At 30.2% G+C, this 24473-nt stretch overlaps 1 protein-coding gene across 6 annotated transcripts in view; it reads right to left on the reverse strand.

Moving 5' to 3' along the window:
* Positions 1-511: 511 nt before the first annotated feature.
* LOC143085595 (uncharacterized) overlaps positions 512-24473 on the reverse strand; it is a 76017-nt gene continuing 52055 nt past the window's right edge. For all 6 annotated transcript variants that reach the window (XM_076262052.1, XM_076262057.1, XM_076262053.1 and 3 more), the window contains 14 exons: positions 21982-22171; positions 20492-20869; positions 19068-19192; positions 15219-15373; positions 12426-12958; positions 11780-11866; positions 11012-11234; positions 9989-10284; positions 9189-9355; positions 8607-8665; positions 8071-8219; positions 5986-6931; positions 4767-4931; positions 512-3643 (listed from right to left, as the gene is read on the reverse strand). In XM_076262052.1, coding sequence (XP_076118167.1) covers positions 3618-3643; positions 4767-4931; positions 5986-6931; positions 8071-8219; positions 8607-8665; positions 9189-9355; positions 9989-10284; positions 11012-11234; positions 11780-11866; positions 12426-12958; positions 15219-15373; positions 19068-19192; positions 20492-20869; positions 21982-22171 — 3499 coding nt within the window. In that variant the 3' untranslated portion in view covers positions 512-3617. The remainder of the gene's footprint in view (positions 3644-4766; positions 4932-5985; positions 6932-8070; positions 8220-8606; positions 8666-9188; positions 9356-9988; positions 10285-11011; positions 11235-11779; positions 11867-12425; positions 12959-15218; positions 15374-19067; positions 19193-20491; positions 20870-21981; positions 22172-24473) is intronic.

Here is a 24473-nt window from a genome sequence, read left to right on the forward strand (position 1 = left end):
TATTAATGCAGTATTTATAATCTAGGCTTTTACTTTTTTGGGAGTTTTTTTTCTTGATACCTAATTAGATCAAGTAGCAATAGAAGTGGGATGATATGAAAGGATATATATTAACAAAAGCAAAACAATGATATGTTTAGGTCTTCTATTCTTTCAAGTGTCAGGCTTCAAAGTAGTTGGTTCACTATCCTTATGTCCTGATTTCTGTGAAAGAAGTTGCAGCCCAACAAAAAATCAAAAATTATAACATTAAGTACATCCTGCACAATGAAAAAGCTCTAGCTTGAAAACTGTAGAAGTTGTGTTAGCAAATGGATATAGAATTTTAATCCATCAGATTTCTTACAAACAAAACTCACTTTATCCCTTTGTTGAATGTTTTGATTTCAATTGTATGTTCAACAAACATATCAATAACATAAAGAAGACTAGTAATGCATAAATCCCAATACTTTGACAGAATAGAGAGTGATTGGAATCAAGGCATTAAATGATACATTGACAAACTAAATATTTTGTTTATACATTTTATTATTATTTCATACATAAAATGTATTTGATATTATTTGCAATATTTATTGCTGCACTATGTCAGCAAGCTTCTGATTGTAATTAATTATAACAATATTAATAATAAATAAGCCAATACATAAATTGTTCTATGGCAATGTATGATATATATAAAAAGATCTTGATCTTTTAAAGGAAAACTTACACTAATATGTTTGACAACTTGATGTGATTCCAGATTCTGGTACATTGACTAATTCAAAAATACATTTTTTTACGTCTGAATGCATATGAAAGTATTCTTTTAGATAATTAACTAAACATTAACAAAATGCTAAATTTAAAAGCTGAAAGATAATACATACTACATCTTTTCACTTCAAATGCTATTTATATTGCAGTGTATAGTTACACATAATCAAGTTTTACCAAAGTATCTTTGTTAAAATATATTAAAGCATCAGACTTGTAAAATGTATGTTCTTCCAAAAGATCAAAATCCAGAGACAATGACATCCTGATTCTACAGGAACAAAAGATAAATGAGCAAAAATGGATAACATTTCTACAAGACACTTTGAAATTCTATTCCAGCAACTGATATAAATACTGTAGTCTATTTCATATCTAAAGACTGAAATAACATACAACTATAGTTTGTTATGATATGGAATGAAAAATCAAATTAAGTAATAACCTATGCAATATAATGGACCCATCTTTTTTAAATAATGAGGATTTATCACCTTTAAGCAACAAAATACTTATTTTCTAAATGTAGTAAATTCATGTTGGTCATAACAAAATAAGTTAGTTCCTGACCACTGTCATAATTTCTCATATATAATATACTGATTTAATTACAATGTCATGGATACATATTCTATGTCAACTATACTGTAAATCCTTAACAGCATTTTTTTCACTATTCCATCTGTACATATATGTTGCAAACTTTCACAGATATTTAGACATTTGCAAACTTACCAATTCAACATGCATTCCTCATTCATAACACTTTGTTTACTCTTTATCACTCATACATATCTTTGGAACAATTACTTTCAGTTTTATCGAGTTCATTTAAACTGTATACCAAGTTGACAATGACAAATTCATAGGTTTACTTCTTAAACAAGATTATAACTATTTTTTATATTGGTACACATTGTCTTCATAAAGGGAAACACCTACATGTTGATTTATGGAGCTAAACCCTTCAATTTGTTCAACAACTAAATCTGAGAACTAAATCTGAGACCCCAAATCACATTTTTCTTTCACTTGCAAACTATCATCCAAGACTTAAGCACTTATATTTATTACAAAAAATATATTCTAAAAAACAAATGTCCTACATTTTTGAAATCAATTAACACATATGGTTCCACTATACAGTCATTCCTCTGCACAGACATCAAATATATGGACACAAAGTGGATTGCAGCTTCCCATTTAAACAATATATATTAAAAGGAATGTTATTTTAGTACATTTAAATATACATAAAATGCTATTTATAAAATTTACTCTATGTAAAATGGAGTTAAAATGGAGACACAATCATGAATATATTGATATATACTAAAACATTCTACAGAGTTATACATGTCGTGTAAAAAATTCACATCTCACTTTTGATCACAGCTAACAATAGTTGTCTTTGACACATGTATTTATATATGCACCACTAGTCATATTATAGGACATACCACACATTTGATTATATATTTTCTCATAATGCTGTGTATTCACAAAGTTAACATCCAACACTTGGTCAATTAAAAACACATATAGTTATCCATTAAACACAAAACAAACAAATTCAAAGATTTAGATGAAGGCACATACAATTTTTATTGCATCCATATTTATAACAATCAGATATAATTCATTGGAAATAAAGCAAGAACTGAAACTTGTATACTGTGGATCATTATTATTCATTGGATACCAATTTTCTAAGATTTGTAGGTAACCAGGAGACATGAATTCAAATGTCCAATAAAATACAAATTTTCTATAGGAATATATGCAGACTTTGACAAATCACAAGATTAAATATCCATGAAAATGTATGTTTTCCTCAATCCAATAAAGTTGGTTTTCATTGAAAATAAATGAATCCACAGAAAGTAATGTATTTTATATTTATATATCAATTTAGATAAACCAATTATTAATATATATATATTCCTGTTTTCGTCCTCATATTTATTGTTTAGCATGCATACAAAAAATAGCCACTTTCCATTTTTATAAAATAACATTCATGACATTGTTATGATCTTTTTTGTAACTTATTTCAGATCACCTTCTAATTTTTGTTAATTGTTAATGTAGTCTGAAATCTGATTGCCAGACAGTTTGAGTTTTCATAACAATACTATTTACCTAAAACAATTTAATTTCTTTAGACCATAAAACCTTATCATACAAACCCAGGAATATTTCTGGATTTCAAAATATATAAACTCCTGGTTAACTGCTATATCTAATTCTTACCAAAGCAAAACAATGGGGCAATGGGGAGTATCAACCAACAGATTATAGAAAATGTGAACTGATATAATGTAATTGATCAGATAACATGTGGGTAACTATCAACCAATGAAAATCACCATTAATCAAAATATATATTCTGAGTTTCGGTCTCTGATCACGTTTTAAGTATGCAACTCTGGAATCTTAAAATATATGTTTTATTGTCATTTTATTAATTAATATTTTATATTATTTGTAAAATGATTTTTTCAATCAATGTCTTACATATGGTTTTACTAAGAATACTGTTTCAGAAATATGAAGATGCTGTCAGTATAAATAAAAGTATTTCGAATCTGTTTCTTTTTTGATATTGTACTAATCCATGTATGATTTATTGTGTTTTAACAGCACATTCAACAACCCCATGGTGATACAACATTTCTCAAAATTGGGCTGTACATTTATTCTGATGTTTCCACAGGAATAACCTTCCAGCTTCTGATAATCCATGGATGAAGACTTTTTCATGATATTATCTTGACTGTTTCTTATAACATATAAACATGATTTATCTTATATTTTGTTCCAATGCAGTTGTCATGGTGATATGGTGTTTTCTATCAAACTTTGCTGAATTTCAATCCAGCTGAAAAATAAAATATAATTCATATAAAAGAAATTCCAAAATCAGATTCTAAATAAAATTTCCAACATACTTGTACTTATAAAACCTAACATATATTTGCTTTTGTTGTAGTTCAGTGTTTTGTTTCTGTTGTTCTGTTGTTTTCCTTTTATAGTTTATGTGGTTTTCACCCAGATTTGTGCTTGCTTTATCAAATTATAACTATTGCACAGTGATATACTACTGTTGCCTATATTTGTCCTAAGTATTTGTTTCTAATAGCTTATATTTATGTACATGATGTATAAGCATGAATTACTTATTCACATAGTAAGATACATGATCATTTTTTCATGCTTTAATATATAATTAACATAAATAGCAACAAAATGGCTTCCAATATAGACACATTACCATGACAAAAATGTATGGATCCATTGTTATTATTCATCATGTTTATGGGATACTATTGTTAGAGGAATGCCTTTATCTGTCTGATCGACATATTATCCATATCTGATTATATTCATTTTCAGTAGAGCATGTAAAAACCATGCGTGTCCTCCAAAGGGAGATAATATCACAGTTCTTTGGAACTGATTAATTTAAGGTTTTTTTTAACATTTTTAACGTCTTCCTTACATGTTTTACTTTATTTGGTAGATTAATTACATCATACACAATATCAAAGTCACTACTGTAAATTCAACTAAGGCTTTTCTACCTCAGGCATAGATTACCTTAGCTGTATTTGGCATAACTTTTAGGAATTTTCGTTCTTAATGCTCTTCAACTTCGTACTTTATTTGGCCTTTTAAACTTTTTTGGATTCGAGCGTCACTGATGAGTCTTTTTTAGACGAAACACGCGTTTGGCGTATATACAAAATTTAGTCCTGATATCTATGATGAGTTTATTCAGAAACTATTGCCTGCATTTATAATTGAGATTTTATAAATGGACAATAATGGGAGATTAATTATTGCGATCTCAGGAAAATCTGCATACAGATATATGTATCAGATAAGAATGCAAGTTCTTATTATTGTGATACTCACTCAGTCACACATTATTTGCCTTAATAAAAACCTTGCTGTAATTTCTGAATTTACAGTATTATTTGATCATGCATGGCTGACCTTACCTTCCTCATTACTATAACAATTGCGACAATGTAGCTTGTTGACCCTAACTCTGACGTCAGCCCCTTGTACTCCATTACCAAGGGCGGAGTGACATACACAACATTTAAAACACTGTACATGGTAGTATAAACCTAGAGACTCTATCACCATGGCTGCTCCAAAACCTGTAAATATTCAGAATTCAATGTTATCATTCATGTTAACTTTAATAACTGACGATAAATTGACATTAATTAACGCAAATCTAGATCTTGAACAATTGTCACTGAGCTAAATCATTAGACTGTTTATTCTAGCATATTTTAGAATCATTAAAAATATTGCATAAATTTCAAAATGTATTGCTTAAAAATATCATTATGTATGCAACACACAGTCCTGTTAGATAATTTTCTGTTTAATGATACAAGATAAAAAAAAAAAAATTCATAGCCAAGCTCTGCAATATAATCATTAACTTTTTGAAGTCATATTTTGTTACACATTTTTAAGAGCAATAATTTATGACAAAGTATTAACATGATGAAGAAAACATTCTAAATGCTTCTGCTATAAAAAGGACTTGTTTGTGTCTAGCCTTTGACTGTACATTGATTTTCTGTTAAGATTAATTATTTATTCAAAACAATGGAGTTCACATCTTGATAACGAATGATAAAAAGATATAGATTTTTTCACTATTTTTATTAAATTCTTTCAATGCAGTAAAGAATTTGTATTTGTCTTTGATAGGGTATGATTCAAAACAAACCAATGGATAAGTCTTTAAAAACTTCTAAAAATATATTAAACAAAGCTATTCAAGCCATGTAAGCAAAAATACTGTTATGTTTGGAAATATATCTGATCTATATGAATTATATTTAAATAAATATTTTTTAAAACAATACACCAGTTCAAAATGACATAAATTACTTATTGATATAAGATACATGTACAACAGAAATACAGCATGTACAGAGTATACTGTAAGTCAACTTATTTTCACGATTTTCACAAGTAAAACAATAACGAGAAAATAAATCATCAAGAACATGTAGAAATTAGATCGTTCCTTTTACAACATTATTTAAATACCTCAAATAAATTTGAAAATCACAAAATTAAATTGCTGCCAAATAAAATATTCACAAAATTAATTTGGTTTACAGTTTTTATGATAAGTATTCACAATTACATTTGGTATTCCTTTCATATTAAATATATATTCCAACCTACCTAGCTCTTGACTACAATGTGAACAAAGCTGTTTCCCACTGACTGCTACAACTTGTTCAGCGTAACTTTTTGGCGATGAAGGTGAAGTGGGTGATGACACGTTTGATGGGGCTCTAGTTGATGATGAGAAATTGCTGTTAGAATTACGTCCTGGTTTTGGGGGTACAGGAGGCATAGGTTTTGGTTTGATATTTCCAATACTAAAATTTGCTGGAAGTGTCTGATTCAATTTGTTTTGAGATTTAGCACTAAACTGTTTAACTTCGTAACTCCTAGTATTCTGAGGGGACATTGACCCAGAAGGTTGACCATGTCTGTCGTTCTGCCAACGATTAGATAAAATATCACTCTTTGGTTGAATTGGTCCTGTTTGATAGCCAGACGTGTGACCAGACTTTCTCCGTCTTTCAGCCTCTTCTATTAACCAATGTTCATTAGGGCTTTCAGATCTTGAAGAATGTTTACTTCCACTATCATTATTTTGTATCCAGTCTTGTGAACTGCGAATTTTTGGTCTTGGAGCATAGTTTAAACCATGTATATCCTCTTTTGATAAATTGTCTCTTTGAACATGATTATCATTAGCATTATTTTGCTGTTCATTTTCAGGTCGCCTACTAAAAGGCTTTGCCGTCCTATTCATAGCCAACATATCCTCCCTTGACAAATTTTCTCGTTGCTGTGGTTCCTCTTTCGGATGACTAGATCTCCAAGATGAAGAAGTATCTAATGTTCTTGGTGTGGAATTTGAATTAGCGTAGGCAGAAAAATGGTGATTTTCTGGCCTTGACCTTGAATACCTATCACTTCCATGTTTATTATCACTATATGTATTATATTGGTCACTATTCCTATTGTCATTCTGATGTTTACTTAATTCCATCTTTTCACGCTCCATTGAAGCTTTCATCTCCTCAATTCTTTGCTTTTCCCTTTGAAGTTTCTCCTGTAAAATAATGAATATAAATTTTAAAATCAGTTTTTTACTTCAATCTGTGTACACCTGGTTGCTTGAAGTTCAGGTACTTTATACAAAAGGTATATTACATATTAGAAATTTTAAATAGTCAGAAAACCATGTTAATTTTTCAATATTGTGTTTTTGTCTAGACTAAGAACAATTTACAGCTTGTCGTAGGTTGGGAGAGCTTGTCCTTTCTGAAGGTCATTCATTACTCATGTAGTGAAATAATTATAAAATTGGTTACGAAAATATTTCATCATATTTCATAAAGATAATTTCAGTGCAATCTTCCATCCTGATAACTGCATGGTTATGTGAAAAATGCACTTCATTTCATTTTAGATGTTTATTGACATTCAATATTTACATTTACCGATCCTCTGTGTTTATTGTCAGTTTAATCGTCTAGCTTCATAGAATTGTTGAAAGTCATATATCAAAAGATAGTTTTTATAAATAAGTTTGTATATAACATGTATAACAAGTAAACATTTCGGTAATTATCAATTTTACAAGTACAAAGCTATGATTGAAATACAGGACCAGGTGCTTTATGCAAATTTTGGATGCATTTATTTATTATGTTATAGATAAACTTGAATAGTTACATAACATGCATGTTTTACAAGACAATCCAGATTCCAGAGACATTCCAAAATTTATTTATTTCCCAATAAAATGTACTATTCATGACAGCACGTGCATTCCATAACAATGTCACAGCAGTGCATGGGAAAACAAACTGCAAATTTCAAGTAACTCATAATTTCATGGTTGTAGCAAAAAAGCGCAATTTAAAAAAAATGAATGTTTTTTCTATAGAGTTGTAAGAGAATGTATCAGCCAAAATGTTTAGTATCCAGTGTTCCCATGCTTTCCATGAAATGTGCATTAGGCAAATCTTTAACAGCCTAATAAAATTACTAAAATAAGCATTCAATTCTTAATCCAATTTTTTAAACATGTGGGAAAGTTGAAATATTTTCTGTGGAGTTACATTGTTGGTGAATACACAATACAGTTTCTTGCTTGAGATAGGTTCAAGGGTTATCATACAAGTTAAGAAAAGAATGGTACAAATCAGTTTTCTGTAATAACATGAATAACAAATCAACATTTACCTCTTCCTCCCTCAATTGTGCCTCTTTCTCTTGGATTCTTCTTTGTTCTTCTTCCTCCCATTGTCTCCTTTCATATTCCATCCTTTCTTTTTCTTCGTGTCTAATTCTCTCCCTTTCAGCTTCAAGGTCATATTGCAACTGGTCTTTTTCTATTCAAAGTTTAAATAATTATAAATTTATCAATTGAGCTGAAAACAATGGGCAGGTTATCTTAATTCTGCATTTAGTGCAAAACTTATGACAAAACTTACAAATTATGTATAAACAACTCTTGCTTTCCTTTTATCAAAACTGCAATCTTATTCAATAATGTCTATATTTAAAAGACACAGAAACAGTTTTTAATAATGTCAGCAACTGCTATTTTAAATAATTTCAATTTCAATTATTTCAATTAAATGAAACCGTACAAGAGACATCTGGCTTTTTGCCTAATAATTACAATTTATAACACAATATCTGTTAATGATGTCTACTTTTACTGGGTTTTTTTTTGGTGTTTCTTTGACAAAACCAATCATAAGTATTAGATTTACCTTTGGAATTATTGTCTCCTATGTTGAAATGGAAGTTGTACTGTGGAAGACTTACATCACTAAAAATAAATAGAGAACATGTATGTATGTTTTAGTAAGATACATAAACAGAATTTTCCGAGAGGGGTGAAACATTAGCTTTGAAAATTAAAGAATCTATATGAGCACGCTCACATACCCCATGCCCCCACATTGTCACTGGGCAAACACAATCTGACCAGATTCTGACATGAAGCTGAAACACTAAAAATTCCTACAAAAGTCAATGGATAAAAATTTCTTGTGTATATCTACATATTATGTCCATATTATTAACAAAGTTTTATAATATGCTGTTGTGTGTTTTCAGAAACGATCATAAACCTTGTAATGATAAACTATTGCAGCAGTATGCTTTGGCCAAAATTCTAAGTTCAAAGTGTGCTCATAGACAAACACTTTAATCATAATTTCCTGTCAATATGTACATCTTCATAGATTGCTATAACTATTTACAAAATTTCAAGAAATTCTGTTCTGTAGATACAGAGTAGTTGCTATGACAAACTGTTGCAGTAGTATACTATACGAATGTTCACATACCTTTCATCCATTCTGTTTCTGGGATCTATAACCAGTGATGAACTAGAGGCATTGTTGCTCTGAGATGGAGCAGACATGTTAAAAGACTGTGAGGAAGGTTCTTGTGTAAATTCTAATATGACAGGCTGACCAACCACTGCATGAGGTTTAGCACCATTCATATGATTCTGAAATTTATTAATACCATAAATTGATGCTCAATTGCGTAAAAATACTTCTCTCTTGTAATCTAAAATTACTATGAACTTGTACTAAAGTTTCATCTTCCTATTTACACATTTTTAGATTTTTTTCAAATTACAATTATTTCCCTTTGGCTGTTATCCATAACATACAAGTATTGAATTAGAATAGCTAATTTTTTTCTGCTTGAACTGTGGATTCATTAGTTTTTTGGAGGTATGAATTTTCTAGGATTAGGAACAATTATATTTTCATGAATATTTGAGTTCAGGGTTTCAAAAGTTGCCATTCAAGCATTACAATTTTTACTAAGTCGTGCATTGTAATTTGTGGGTAATTCTTTCCAATGAATGACAAGCAGGCCCGTAGCCAGGAATTTCCAAAGGGGGGTTCGTTGGATTCATGAACTCGATTTTAACAGTCAAAATTTGAACAAAACGTTGACTGTGCTTATTTGATTTCAAGGGGGAGTTCGCCCCGTTCAGACGAACCCCCCTGGCTACGGGTATGACAACAATTTAGTTTCAGCTGAATAATAATCAATCAACAGCATTTTATGAAACTATCAAATTTTATTATAAATGAGAAATAATGGATAATATTGTGAATACACTAACCTGTGCAATATCATCCTCAGGAAATCTGGGAGAAGATGCTGTAGAATCGAGAGAGGCAGCACTTAATCTTTTGTCATCATTATTAATACTACTGCTACTGGAATACTCTGACCGTGGACGAGGTCTTTGCCATCTTCGTAGAATTTCTGGAGGACCAAAGCCTCCTGATGATTGGCTGGGACTAAGATCTTCATGTCTATCTTCTCTGTGATTTGTATGTACAGGTAGATCTATGTGGTTCACTTCAGGCTTTGTGGCTCTGGTGACAGGAATTTCTCTTACTCTCCTGGATGTGTCTAAAAAAAAAAATTATATATATACATTATATATTACTGATGCAAAATATTTGTGAATTACTATCAAATTAGAAAATTTGTTAACAGGAAAATCAGTATATTTATTTCTGAAGTAAATATATGATCCTGCACAGGTTTACGCCAAGGTTTAAGAAGTTCAGAGCATTTTAATTGACAAAGGGATATTGGAACATTTTGCATCTATCATTCAGACTTCTGTATGTATGTATGTGGTGTGGTATACACATTTCAACAAAAGGATGCTTTTAATTCAAGATACAAGAACTGAAAATGAAATCAAGATAATTGATTTTTGGTTGTTTAGAATTTAAGACTTTGTGTCGCCACAACTCGTGCTGCTAAAACTGTGTAATGTTTTCAAGACTTACCCTTTTTCACCTTTTTTTCTTTTGGTCATTGCACTCTGTTTATCTAGTATGACTAATACATTTGTAGTGCCCTTTTGTGTTTTCAGATATTTCAATGGTGGTTGAAACTCCTCACACATAGTTAGAATGTAGGTTCAATTTTCTTTTTTAACAATGGCTTTAATTTTTTCAGGTGTTTCTTTGTTATTCAAAAGAATTATTTCATATCTGATAAAAAGCTATGCAAATGACATTATTTACCATGCATTGTCTCATATTATCAAAAAGGAGTTTTTATATTCCAAATATAATTCTTTACTTATATTTAACACTTGCAAAACACTTTTTATAACATTTACCCTCTTCTGGTGGTCTTGACCTATGAACTCTAATTGTAGGTTTTTCTTCCTCTATCTTTTCATATGATGGGGAAGTCTGTTGCAAAACTGGTTCCTCTTTTGTGACTGGTTCTTCAGTCTTATTATATGATGTGTATGACCTATGGTAGGACGATTCCTCATTAGGTTTGGATTGTGGAATAATCTGATCTTCTATCGCAGCCTCTTCTCTTTCTGTGACTTTCTGATGAAAAAAATAAGACATTATTAAACATCCATTATTTATTTGGGTTTTCAATCTATTAATACAGCCATTCTCCACATATATAAAAAGGAATTTGTAGGTTTTACAGCCAATTTCATTCAGTGTGTAGCTAAAGGTAATATCTTTGGTTAGCTTGCTTGCTAGCTGAACCATGGAGTCATTATAAGGTTAGGTAAACTACCCTCCTTTAAGAATTGACTAGTCCAACAGATAACCAATCTATCTGTCTGTAGGACTAGGCTACTTCAAAAGGAGGGTAGTAAACCTTACCAAATAATGAATTTACGGTTCAGCTAGCAAGCAAGCTAACCAAAGATATTGCATTTAGCTACATACTCAATGAAATTGTCTGTAGCCTAATTTTTATTTAAGTTTGCATATCTGTTTACAAGACATCTTCCTAACTACAACTGCATATTTTATTTAAATACATATTTCTACAAGTTATAATTAAATACAAATGAATTGCTTCATTGTTATTTTCCTAATGAACTTTTTCACAGTAAATTTATTTTAATTTTTACCTCTTCATTTGTAGATGATTTTGCCCCTGACATTTGCTCCATGATCCATTCTTTTTCACGACCTAGTTCTGTCAGTATACTTGTCTTCTGTAAACAAACAAAAATGTTTTCATAAGTTTTTAGTTTTTTTGTAAACCTATTTTACTTTTATAATTAATTGACTTGAACAAGGTTTTTTCCAAGGTAATTATTATATTAATTCAGAAATGTTGGGTTCATTAATCATAGGGATTGTTGAAAAATGGACCAAAAAATGGGATATTAATTTAATATTGCAATTTCAGGAAATGCTGCATAGGAATAATCCGATCAAAACTTTAGGGTCTTTCATAGCTGACTTTGTGGTATTGGCTTTGCTCATAGTTGAAGGACATAGTGACCTACAGTTGTTAACTTCTATATCTTTTGGTCTCTTATAGAGAGATGTCTCATCACATTTTTTTTATGCAGACTTCATATATGCTCATTGGTAATTTTTCTGCAGAAAATTAGGTTATGGTAAAGGTCTTTTCAAATGAGCAGACAGGAACGTCTAGAGAGCTGATATTTAAAGAGAACTAACTTGGCTCCCTATTAGAACAGTGCATTACTTATGAAATGAAAGTTCCATTAAAAACATATAGTAAACTATGAAATAGTTAAATACCGGTTCTGTATCTTCTTGTGTATTAAAATTATAATTCGGCCTCTGCCTCCTTCGTTGATAGGGAGGTAGTGATGTATCCATCTCAGTTGGCTTAGGTGATGATTCTGTGACTTTTGTAGCTGTTGTTGTTATAACTTCCTCCTTTGGAGGAGCACTCTCTATAGTTTTCTCTGGAGATGGTCTAGTTCTTGCAGAGAATTCATGTGTAGATCTTGCAAATCGTGGTGCTTCATCTGTGGAGGAAGACTCTGTAGTTCTAGATGCTGGTGAAGGGTCATGTGACCTTAGTGGTGACTCTTGGGAAGATGGTGATTCTGTTCTACGAGATAAAGATGATGTTTGATATGATGACCTTGTCCTCTGTGTAGTTTCAGGAGTTGAAGGAGACTCAGATACCCTTGATGATGTTCGTGAAGGTTGGAATGTTGACTTTGTAGAGAAGGAGGTTTCTGGTTCTACAGAGGAATTTAAAGAAGGATGGAAAGCATCGTCATCTTCATCATCCTCCTCATCTTCTTCATCTTCTGAGTCCTCTATAAAAAATACAATTATATTTATTATTAAATTGAGGTCAAGATTAAAAAGAGGGCCTCTGTGGCCTAAGTAGTTATTACTGTTATCACTAGCCAGTCAACACTGAGGTTGGGAGTTCTAACCTCGCTCGTGTAGGTCCACTGAACTTCAATTTTAATTGACTAGGATTGTCAGTTTTAAGGTCAGTGGTTTACTCCGTGCACTCTGGTTTCCCCCCATGAAATAGCCTAAATGTGGTGCTTAAAAATGGCATTAAAACACCAAAAAACAAATCAAATCAAATCAAGATTCAAAATTAAATTTAAGGTTTTCAAACAGTACTTTTTTTTTCTATTTGCAGAAAGATCAATTAGAGAAATAGCTAAATATAAGTCATCATTTATAAAGTGTACCCTTAATCTTCCATTGTAGCAGCACTTATAATATCACTTATCATCAATCACTTTTATACAGGATATATATTGAAATCTTCATTTTAAAAGATATATAAACCAATAAATAATTATATACAGGTTAGAGAGCTTGCGGTATCTCCTTCAATAAATAATTATATACAGGTTAGAGAGCTAGAGGTATCTCCATCAATCATAAACCTTTTAGACACTCTCACAATGTACAAGGATTATTTAGATTTTTTAATACAGTCAAGTTTTAATTAACTTTTGTGAATTCTTCCATTATGAAAAATTAACCTTATTTTTCTTTTACTCAATAAATATGCATACAAACAGATATACTTTGATTTGCTATATTTTTATTGTGAGCAAACATATTCTTATATAGTTTCTAATTTTAATTTTGAATTGACAAATATGGTTCCGGAAAAAAGTGCATGTAGACAAAAATTAAATTATGCAAATAAATTTCAGAAGTTAAGAGAATTAAATAATTGTTTGTCAAATAAATCCAACATTAACTGTTGTTAAATTTGCTAACAATTACAAAACCCACTGTTGTCAAATATGCAAACTATTACAAAACCTATATATGCACTAGACAAAATACTCCCACAATGCATTTTTATCATGTTTATTATTTGATATCAGGATTCCAACATGACATGGTATTTAACTCATCACAATCTTTACTATTGATCATTAAGGTGTGGATAGCTTTTAAAATATTTTCAACATGTAATTAACTTGTTTTCAAGTCACACCTACACATTGTTTTGAAAAGACAGCATAATTAAGACTATGTAAAATAAATTATATGGTTTGAAAATACAACACACATTTTGTTTATCGCCATCTATGAATTTATGAATTAAACCTCAATTTACAGTCTAGATCTGCAGATGTCTATAATGTCATTCTAAAGTTTGTATATTTATAAATGGAAATATGCTTAATTCCATTAAAGTGTTATCTACTTAGAGCTCCTTTAGTGTTTATAACCATCAAAATAAGAGAGGGGCTTCATAATGTTGAGCGGTCTAAGTAGTGGAATTACTGAATCACTAGCCACTATCAACATTGAGGTTGTGCTCAACTTTGATGTTAATTAACTAGATTGTTAGTTTTCCTACAGAAGGTAAGTTGCTCTCTCCAGGCACTACACAGCTTCCTCCGCCAATAAAAACTGACTACCCCAAATAAGCACACAATAGTTCCAAAAATTATGTTAACTATCAATCAATCAAAATAAGTGGAATTGTTCCTTCTTCTAATACAGCTCTAGAACAAATTCAAAAGCTATATTATGGAAAGTTGCAAGAAACTGTTATGGTATTGGATTCCTTCTTTACATTAATAATAGTTTCAATAACTACAAGAACTTTAAGCTTATTTTTATATGTAGCTAAGATTTTGTTTGTTAGTCATTTTTTCTTAAAATTTTCAACAATATTTATTCTGTCAATATTTTACAAGGAATACCATAGAATGATCATCCTCTAGATTTTTAATGTTTGTTCTTCTATTGTTAGGTTTCTGTCTCATTGGTATGACCCTTGAACTTCTTTTATCTATATTTTAATAAATTTTTAACAGCAATGACATTGTAAAAGAACCAGGTTAACTACTTCTATATATATACCCATATTTCAGGTATAAATCACTTTATGTAACTAAATTTCATTTTGCCCTAGTCATTGGTAAATATCCATTAAAAATATACACCCAAATTAATGTTCTGAAGCCAAAATATTTGAAATTTTAAAGAATTTGAGGAATCTGTGTTACTGATACCACTTTAGATTTTGTTTGAAGTAAAATATCATTTCAAACATCATCCATACATGTATCTATAGTAACAAACCTGCATTATATCTCCTAACACGAATTTCTAACTCTCCTTTCTTGTTAGCATCATCAATGACCTTGCGAACCATAGCTTGTGTCATGATGCCAATATCACGGTTATTTACAGAAATTATCTCGTCTTTGGCTTGTACTTCACATACATCAGCAGCACTACCTAAAAAGAGGAAATATTATTAAATTAAAATTTTTGTACATGTACTATATGATTTAGATATTTGTTGTCACTTGCATTTAATAGTTAAAATGGTACCTTTATTTTTTTAATTAAAAATCTTTCCCTTCAAGCAGACGGGAATAATGTATTCATACAAACATGAAAAATATTTTTTTCATTATCAAGATGATGGTGGTTATTAATACATGTATATTGAATGTCAAAGGCAACATAAATCAATGTACAGCCTAGGATATAATCCCCTTTATATGCCGTTTTAACTTTTACTATGCTCAGTACCAAAATGCTTGCCAACCAAAGTTAAGGTTACATGAAGAATACTCATGGTTTGCATGTATATCATATAGATAAGGTTACAGCTCATAGATATTTCACTTTAAGGAATGTTTATTATGAAATATATCTTTCAAGAATCAGTACTATAAACTTTCTGAATTTTCAACCAGAATGTAATTCTATTATAGAGATACAAAGTGATTGAAAAGGAAATAAACGAAAAAGGGATTGTTGGTTAAGCTTGATAGTCCCAAAAACTGTTTTCAGATTTTCATACTAGATAAAAATCTCAATTCCTAGATTAATTCCATACATTTCAACAGATGTTAGAATAGAAAGTATCATTCATGTTTTTTTTTACAAATGTGTGGATCAGACAGGTCCTCAATTTCCACAGGATATAGCACTATTTCTAAAATGGATAGATTGAAAGTTGTTTTTATATGCAAGGCTAGCATTAACATATTTAGTTCATAAATTACATTATGTCAGGAAATTTTTGTATGTTCCAGATATGCATTTTTCATTTATATAGTATACAGAAAGATGAATGTTGAATCCTGGATTTCTTTTGATTAGAGTGTTTTGCTGTTTTATTGACAATGATTGATATCTATAACTTTAGCTTCTCCTTTTATCCCTATACAAACCGGTTTTACATTTGTTTGTTATGGTTTATGAACAAATATGCATGAAAAATGTAATATGACCGGAAAAAATATTAAACAGACAGATAAATGTTATAAATATGACATGTGTTATGGGGTGGTACACAGTTAATAAATAGGACAAAATATGAAACAGAAAATATAATGTGTATAAATATTTCCTAAGATTAATACAAATTAGCTTAACAAGTATTATTATAAATGGTGTAATGTTACAATGTGTTTTAGCCAGAAGTTATGTGACAAATAATAAACTATGCCATTATTTATTGTAATGTATGTTTCAGGTCTACGTGTAAACAAGTTTGACCTTGAGAGATAACAGTCATAGGAGAAAAAGTAGAATTTAAATTAATAATTGAAGAGAATAATTATGAACCTTAATGAAACATAAAGACAAATGAGTTTCTTATAGATACAGATTCATTCCGCGTTACAAAAAGATTGAAATTTATTCCCCTTTTCAAACTGGCTTTAAAAAGATTATAAAATAAAAATTGTTAGTTGAGTATCGTCAAGTGTTAAGTGACCTGAAATAAGTGAGGTCGTGCCCTTTGACCCTTCACCTTAGTTACCAGTGTTGGTAACTATGTCTACTCACCATTTACAAATATAGAAACCCCTGAATCTGTTTTGAATAATGAAATGACAATGATAAATACATGTATGATATCGTAAATAGAGGATTTCTGGGTTGTAACATAATGATTCATCTACATCTTACAAGAGCAAAGAGAGAGGGTGGAGATGGGGTTTACAAAATAGAGATTATTAAGGTGAATAAATATAAGGATAGAGAAGGATGGGCCTAAATCAGTGAAGAAATGAAGAACCCCTCCTAATCCAGACCCTCCCATAAGGCTTTATCTAGATTGATGAAAGAATATGGAAGTGTCTGAAATGAACTTGGAATGGGATTGGGTGTAGCTTCTATGGGCCAAGAACATTTTCAAAGCTAGATGCTATTTTCAATTTTGATATATTCTACATTTTTTTAATATTATAAGTTTCTTTTACTTTAAAAAAATTGAACACATACATTATATTTTCCCCCCAAGAGGCGTTCCCTGTCAAGCAGTGTTAATACCACGACTTAAAAGGTAGTGCAAACACACCAGGAAAAGTCATTATTAACCTTGCAAATGACCTTTATTAATAATATTGACAATGTTTTTGAAAAAAAACAAGACATGGAAATTCTTTCTTTTTGGCTGACTTGTACATAAGTTATATACTGTAGATATTGTTTTAGAAGACAAGTGACATGTCTTGGTCCTTGTACCTGGTACTTAATTATGTATGATCTATTATTAACACTCATACGCAATGTTTATGCCATAAGGTAGTCATAATTTACTCGTAAATATGTCAGACAAATATTCGGTCCAGTAGAAAAAAGTCACCTATTGCCCCTAAGAACAAATTAATATCCTTTTATAACATTTTTTTTTAAAAAGCAATACTTTTTCCTGTTTGTCTTATGCCACAGTTTCTAGTTTAAATCTAAATTAATATCTTTTCTACAGACACTTTACCAGACCCCGTCTTACTTAAAGTGCCATTGAACTTTTTCTGTCTCTTTTTAAATATATATCATGTATATGTTTTTAGTAAAAATATTTATAAATTTATGAATTCCTCTCTTAAAAATATTATCTTGCTTTTTTCAGTTAAGTCTTGACTTTTCATCTTGTAGCAATTAGAAAATTCAAACAATATTCACTCATGTTACTGGTGCATGAACTATGCAAAGCTTTAATCTTCTTCAAATGGCACATCTCTTATACATGTTATATAGCTATCTATATACAAAATAGGGTTAAATAGGATGTTCACTTATTTTTGTCTGTCTTAAGATACCTTAATCAAATAAATTAATCAGTTTTTATATGTTTTTAAAAATGTTAAGATGACACAAAGGCTCCAATGAAATATTTTTCTAATGGATATTCAGTTTCTTCACCTTTGGCGAAAAATTAATATAATGATGCAGCATAACTGAATGAGGAAAGTTTTTTTAAACAAAATTTTACTTATAAAAATATCTTCATTTACCCCTTAGCTATGATTCTTAGATAGATAAAAATATTAGAGGGTTAACATTAAAGATGCCCTTTTACACTTCTCTCATCCGTTTAAATATATATGATCTTTAAATCATAATTCATTTTTTTTAATACGAAAAAACTAAATCTATATGATACTATCTTTAACCTACATTAAAAATAATTAAATAAAGCCATCACATTTTAATAAGGAGAGAGATAGGACCAGTGCTTAAAAGGCATCAAGTAAATTTCTTAAAAGGAATATGCTTATAAAATAACAGATTACCAATTTAGATATGACAAAATGTAGTCAAAAAAGGCAATCTCGATACTTCCAGTTAATTTGTTCTTCTAAAATATCTTACATTGCGTACATGGAAACAGAAAATGTTTAGATGGACAATTAAGATATGATATAATGTCAATGAACAGGAAGGGATGATCTTGGATGCTAGTGAATACAACCATATTGGTCTTGATGGGACATGATAAAACAAAATGAGGCAATAAATATGTACTTATTACATGAAAATATGTAAATAATCTCCTTAACATAACATTCTAACAAACTTACACCAGAGTCTAAATATTTTTTGGACACAAAAAAGATTTGCTGATTCATCAATTTTCAAACAAAACTCAAAATCTGATACTCTGTTAGTATTCTTTACCAATACCTACCTAAGTTAACTTTATCAATAATCACTGGCTGCTTCTTGTCTTGTCCACCAATAACAGTTATTCCAAAACCTTTTGGATTGTGTGACTTCTGCTTTATTTTTATATCCTTTTCAATATAGTTCTGAAAAACAATAGCTTGAAATGATATCATTTTCCAAATTAACCCCAAAAGTGAACAATAAATGATATTAAAACATCTTGGAGACTAAAAACACTTCCATATTTGGCATACTTGTGTATAATGTTTGTACCACCACAAAAACAATCCAGACTTGATCTATCTGGTTCCTTAATCAGATCAACATTCCAGAGAACACAGTTCTATCCAAATCACTATTTTGACATCACGCTTCAATTAAATATGTCAGTAACAAAATAATCTGGAATGAGGATCATGATTTTCCAAAGAGTTACTTGGCATTGTTTCAATTAAATCAACAACAGATTGGACAAACACAAACATCCAAAAATGTTTAAATATAAGATGGGTGGATATATTTGGTTTAACCTATTTCATACATATAACATACTAATGTTTCGATTCGAGATTTAAAATTTAATCCCCTCTCTACAGGATATTTTTCACTACTGTGATATTACAATGTTACCATTGTACGATATATACTAAACACAGTTATCAACTGAACCAACAACAATAGTTTAACAAACTCTTTATAGGGAAAATTATGTATTCTCTTGTGGGGATATTTCTAAATTAACTGTTTCACTGAATAATGATTAACCCTGTAAATAGCTGGTTCTTCGTATGCTTAGCAGTCCACTGAGGTGGCTGTCTGTGGCTACCTGTGGCTGCCTGCAATGATCTAGCTGTATAGAAAGCCTTTAGAGAGTAATTTTAAATTTTAGTAATTTTTTTTATTATTGCAAAAATTGTAACTAGATAGGTTTCATCAAATTAAAAATTTGCAAATGAAATCTTGCATAATTAATTGTATGGAGGATTTGATGAAATCCAAATAAATGATCTTGTATTTTTGCTCATTGAAATGATCAACATTCTCTATATTAAATTCCTTAAAAGTTTTATTCTACATGTATGGTAATGCAATACATTAGTTTCCGTGACTGATCGTGTACTGGTTGGTAGATATCATTGTAAAAGAATAAATTTTAAAGTTTTTAATAAGTGTAGCTACTGCTCTATTTATCTCTTGATTAATTGCATAATGTGTAATTCTACGCCTCTCGTAAATCTGATGAGGCAGCAGACAATGATGACATAATTGACCTGCAACCTTTGTTACGTGTTTATCAGTGTATAAAGCACAATTTATTTATTAGGTGATACATGTAACTATATACGTTTCAATTTCTCATAGGTCAACTTCTGTCAATTTATTTACCGTGTTTACAGTTATTTAATACCAAATAATTATAAAACAGACAAATGAAATCATACCTTAGGCCTAGTTGTCTCAGGTATCTTTTTCGGCGATAACGTAGATCTAGCAGTTTGTGTATCTAAAATTTTAGGATCCTTAACTTTATCTGATTTTGCATCAACACTACTGAATTCAAATGATTTTCTTGGTGGTTTTTCGTAGACCTTTGATGTCTCATTGTCTTCCTTACTCTCAAAACTTTTCAACATACTACTGAATTTATTGGACAATCTTCTGGCACTTTGATTTGGTGGTTTTTCAGCGTTATGATTTTCGTCTAATGTTCGACTACTTCTGTTTTCTGTTTTTGATTTATAAGATGTATCCTTCTGTTCTTTGTCTCTATCAGCCCATGCAGACACTCCTGATCCCGTGAATGCATTGCCCATAGATTTCTACAAGATAATTCATGAAATATAAATACTATTTTTAATTAAACTATACCCTTGGTCAAATTTTGTTATCAAAGACATCATGATCAAAAGGCTACTTGTATGTAGGACTTTTCCAAGTTTAAAGATATAATGCAGAATTTCAAAAGTTATGTGGCCTTTTAAAGCTTGCTATGTGGTACGGGTTTTATCATTGTTAAAGGCTGATGGTGACCAATAGTTCCCCATCTTTTCATTTCTACTGAACTGTTTATCTTGATTCTTCAAAACCACTGATTTTTGGTTAAAACTTTCAAAAATAGTCATAATAAGGACCATTCTAAAGATATCAATTATAAGAAATTGACCCCCTTTGTAAAGGGGCTGTAAAGCAAAGGAGGCCTATATTTATATGTATACATTTATTTTTAGATAATTCTGTTTGATTCTAATGTAAATTGCAATCTCCCTTATAGCTGCATATTCTGTTTTTTCAGTATTTGCACAGCTGCTGTTTAGAAAAATACTGATTGAATAACAGAATATTATGGAACATCGCATGTTATATCAAATATAGAGATTCCAGACATTTATGAAGAGTAATCAAAATTTACTGCTATACATTCCAAGCATTTGGTTTGACAACTTTTAAGTGCATTTTTGTCTGCACTAATGCATAATTTATTGCAAACAATAGCATGACGTTGTATAGTTACATATGATTACAACGCCTTCAAATTTTATTATGTACTATAAAAATTTCATGTTAAGAATTGCAATGCATTTTTGTACGTTTTGCACTGTCATGGCATGAATGCAGCCTGGACAAACAAATTTTCCTGACATTGATGTTTCCAAGATTGTATACAAAGATGGTATGTTATTTGTTTCTTCCAAAGAGTTATGTCAATGATATGTAATGAATTATTTACACAAACAAAATCATTGTACATGCATGGAGGATATAATTTTACTTCATATCATACCAACATAATGAACATCTGTGCAAATTCTCTTTGCATATCTAATTTAAACAGGAATTGGAGAACTGATCCTTGGCAGATTTTTTGCAGTTAAACTTATAAGCAAATGTTGAAAATACTTTTTTTTTGTATTTTAGCTATATATAGACTTACTGATCTGCTTTTGGCAGATAACATTGGAGCTCTTTTAGGTTCAGACTCTGTTTGATTTCCTTCTATCCGAGACATAGCATCTGAAATTCCTGAAGCTTTGGAAGGGGTCTTCACATCCCATAATAAGTCTTCATTATCTTCTATAGGATAGAAATGTACTGGTAACTGACCAACACTTTTTCTTTTCTCTCTGAAAAATATCAAAATATTGTTCTATATTTTACATACTTGAGTGTAGATCTTATTTTTATCAGCTGTATTAGAATGCATAATTTTAGAAAATGCAGCTAGTTAGCAATTTACAGTCAAAGTATTTCTATTTGTTTGTTTTTTTGCTGTATGTTTGGTTGGTCCCAAAGACTTTTCTGTAAATTCAATAGGGGCATTTTATGCTTTTTTACAGCCAGGCATTTCATTATAGATCATACCTAGATGTGTTAGACAAATTGACAAATCTTATTCTGAATTTCATTTTCCCTATGATGTCACTCATTATATTTTTCAGTAAGAATCTTTTCAAAATATTTTTTTAGACCTACTTATTCAATAAAAGATTCATTGCTTGGTTATTTTTTCTCTGATCAATACAAGACACAGGAGACGCTACCCAAAACAAATGTAAACTATTTATGACTGTCTCAATTGTTTACAAGAGTCACTTTGACATCATTGTCACTACCAAACAATTTACAACAACACAGTAATCATCCTCCATAAATATCTCTGATAGCTACTTCAATCTAACCATACTTCATGATAAACCAATCAGACACAGGGACAACCTATTTACTTAACAATTCTCAGGTACGATTATCAAATATTTCAAAATTCTTACAAATCAATTTCATGTCTGAATTTATCCTTGAGTTACTTTGTTAATGAAGGGAAAGAATTTTCTTTTTACTTCCTCTTGTCTATATGATTTAATCAGTGCAGTGTTTATCTGACAAACAATGCAACAATTGACTATAAACTTTCAGTGTTGTTGTTATAACAACTGCTGAAATGTGAAAGTCTTACAAGTTTATGACTTTTTTTTTTTTGTTATGATCACATTTCAGTCATCCTATATGTAAAAGTTTCAAAATCTGTCACAGTTGATCAGAATTGATGAATTGAAAAGTTCATTTTTGAAAAAACATCTTTAAGCCAAAGTTTCTTAACTAAAAAATTACATTTCCTAGAGTATCTGAATTAGTGGAATTTCCCTAACTGCAAAATCCACAAAAATTAGAATCCCATGTTCATTAATGAATCCAAAGTTATTGTCCCAGAAAATAAAACAGTCTATATCATTACAATGGTTCTATTCAGTATTTTAAATCAAAACCTTGAAAACCTCAGATTTTTTTATCATATCGCTCTTCAACCCGACGACAAATAACAAAAACCTTTTACACAATAATGTCAAAAGTTTACTGTGCTGTCTGTGTCGTCCCTTTGTTTATTTATAATTATTGAACACAAAACATAATATATTACTTGGTAAATATGTTTAAAAATTATCCAATATTGAATTATCTGTGTTTAAATACAGTAATACCTTTATAACAATGGACCTATGGTACTGCTAACCAACATATAATATTTGTCCAAATAATAGGTACAATATTACTCTTAGTTAGTCCCCCGATACTTAAATCACCAAGGCTGAATTGGTCAGAAACCAGATTTTCGTTATTGTGTCAGTTTTTCATATTATTTGCAAGATTTAAGTTTGCAGATTTTTTTTTAATTAAATCAGAGTTATTAAGTATACATAAAAAGACTTATAATTAAAAGATACTATATATAACTGTAAAACGGACAATCCTAAACAAGTCAAAAAGATAAAAGTCAACCCCACAGTCATACAAGTCAGGTATGGGGTCCGTAATCACAATCTAAGTGCTGACAGGCTGTGATAGAGTAGAATAACTACTTGGACCACTCGACCACCAAGGTCTCCCTATATAATCTTTAAAAGTAGGGGAAATATTTTTTCTTAATTATCATATACATGTGCCACATGCAACATTCTTAGGTCAATACAATATGTGTACAGTCTATGTTATTAAACAATCATATCATACAAGCCAAACAAAGTCAATGCTAAGTTCCTTTTGAAATACATAATTTAGATCTGTCCTGATTGAAATAAGTTCGATAAATTCTTTGAGGTATTGATTTATGTTGTACCATGATATATCATGTGTATTATTACAATCATACATTCCAGGCCATAGGTTAAAGACTATAGATAGACTGATATTGAAGTCATGAATTTAGTCACATATCATGCATATTGTTGTCATTGACAAACTCAGTAAGAAGTCGAAGACAACAGGCTCCAATAATGTGTGACAATATATTAAGGTAAACTGAACTGTACAAGATTTTATAACATGTTAATTTTGAAAATAAAAAACTATAAGCTGTTAATTTCTGGGCTTTTTGTCGTAAACCGTTACTCAGTACTTGGAGTACAACATTTGTACTAGAAACACCAAATA

The sequence above is a fragment of the Mytilus galloprovincialis genome, chromosome 8 (assembly GCF_965363235.1).
Source record: "Mytilus galloprovincialis chromosome 8, xbMytGall1.hap1.1, whole genome shotgun sequence".
Classification (NCBI taxonomy): domain Eukaryota; kingdom Metazoa; phylum Mollusca; class Bivalvia; order Mytilida; family Mytilidae; genus Mytilus; species Mytilus galloprovincialis.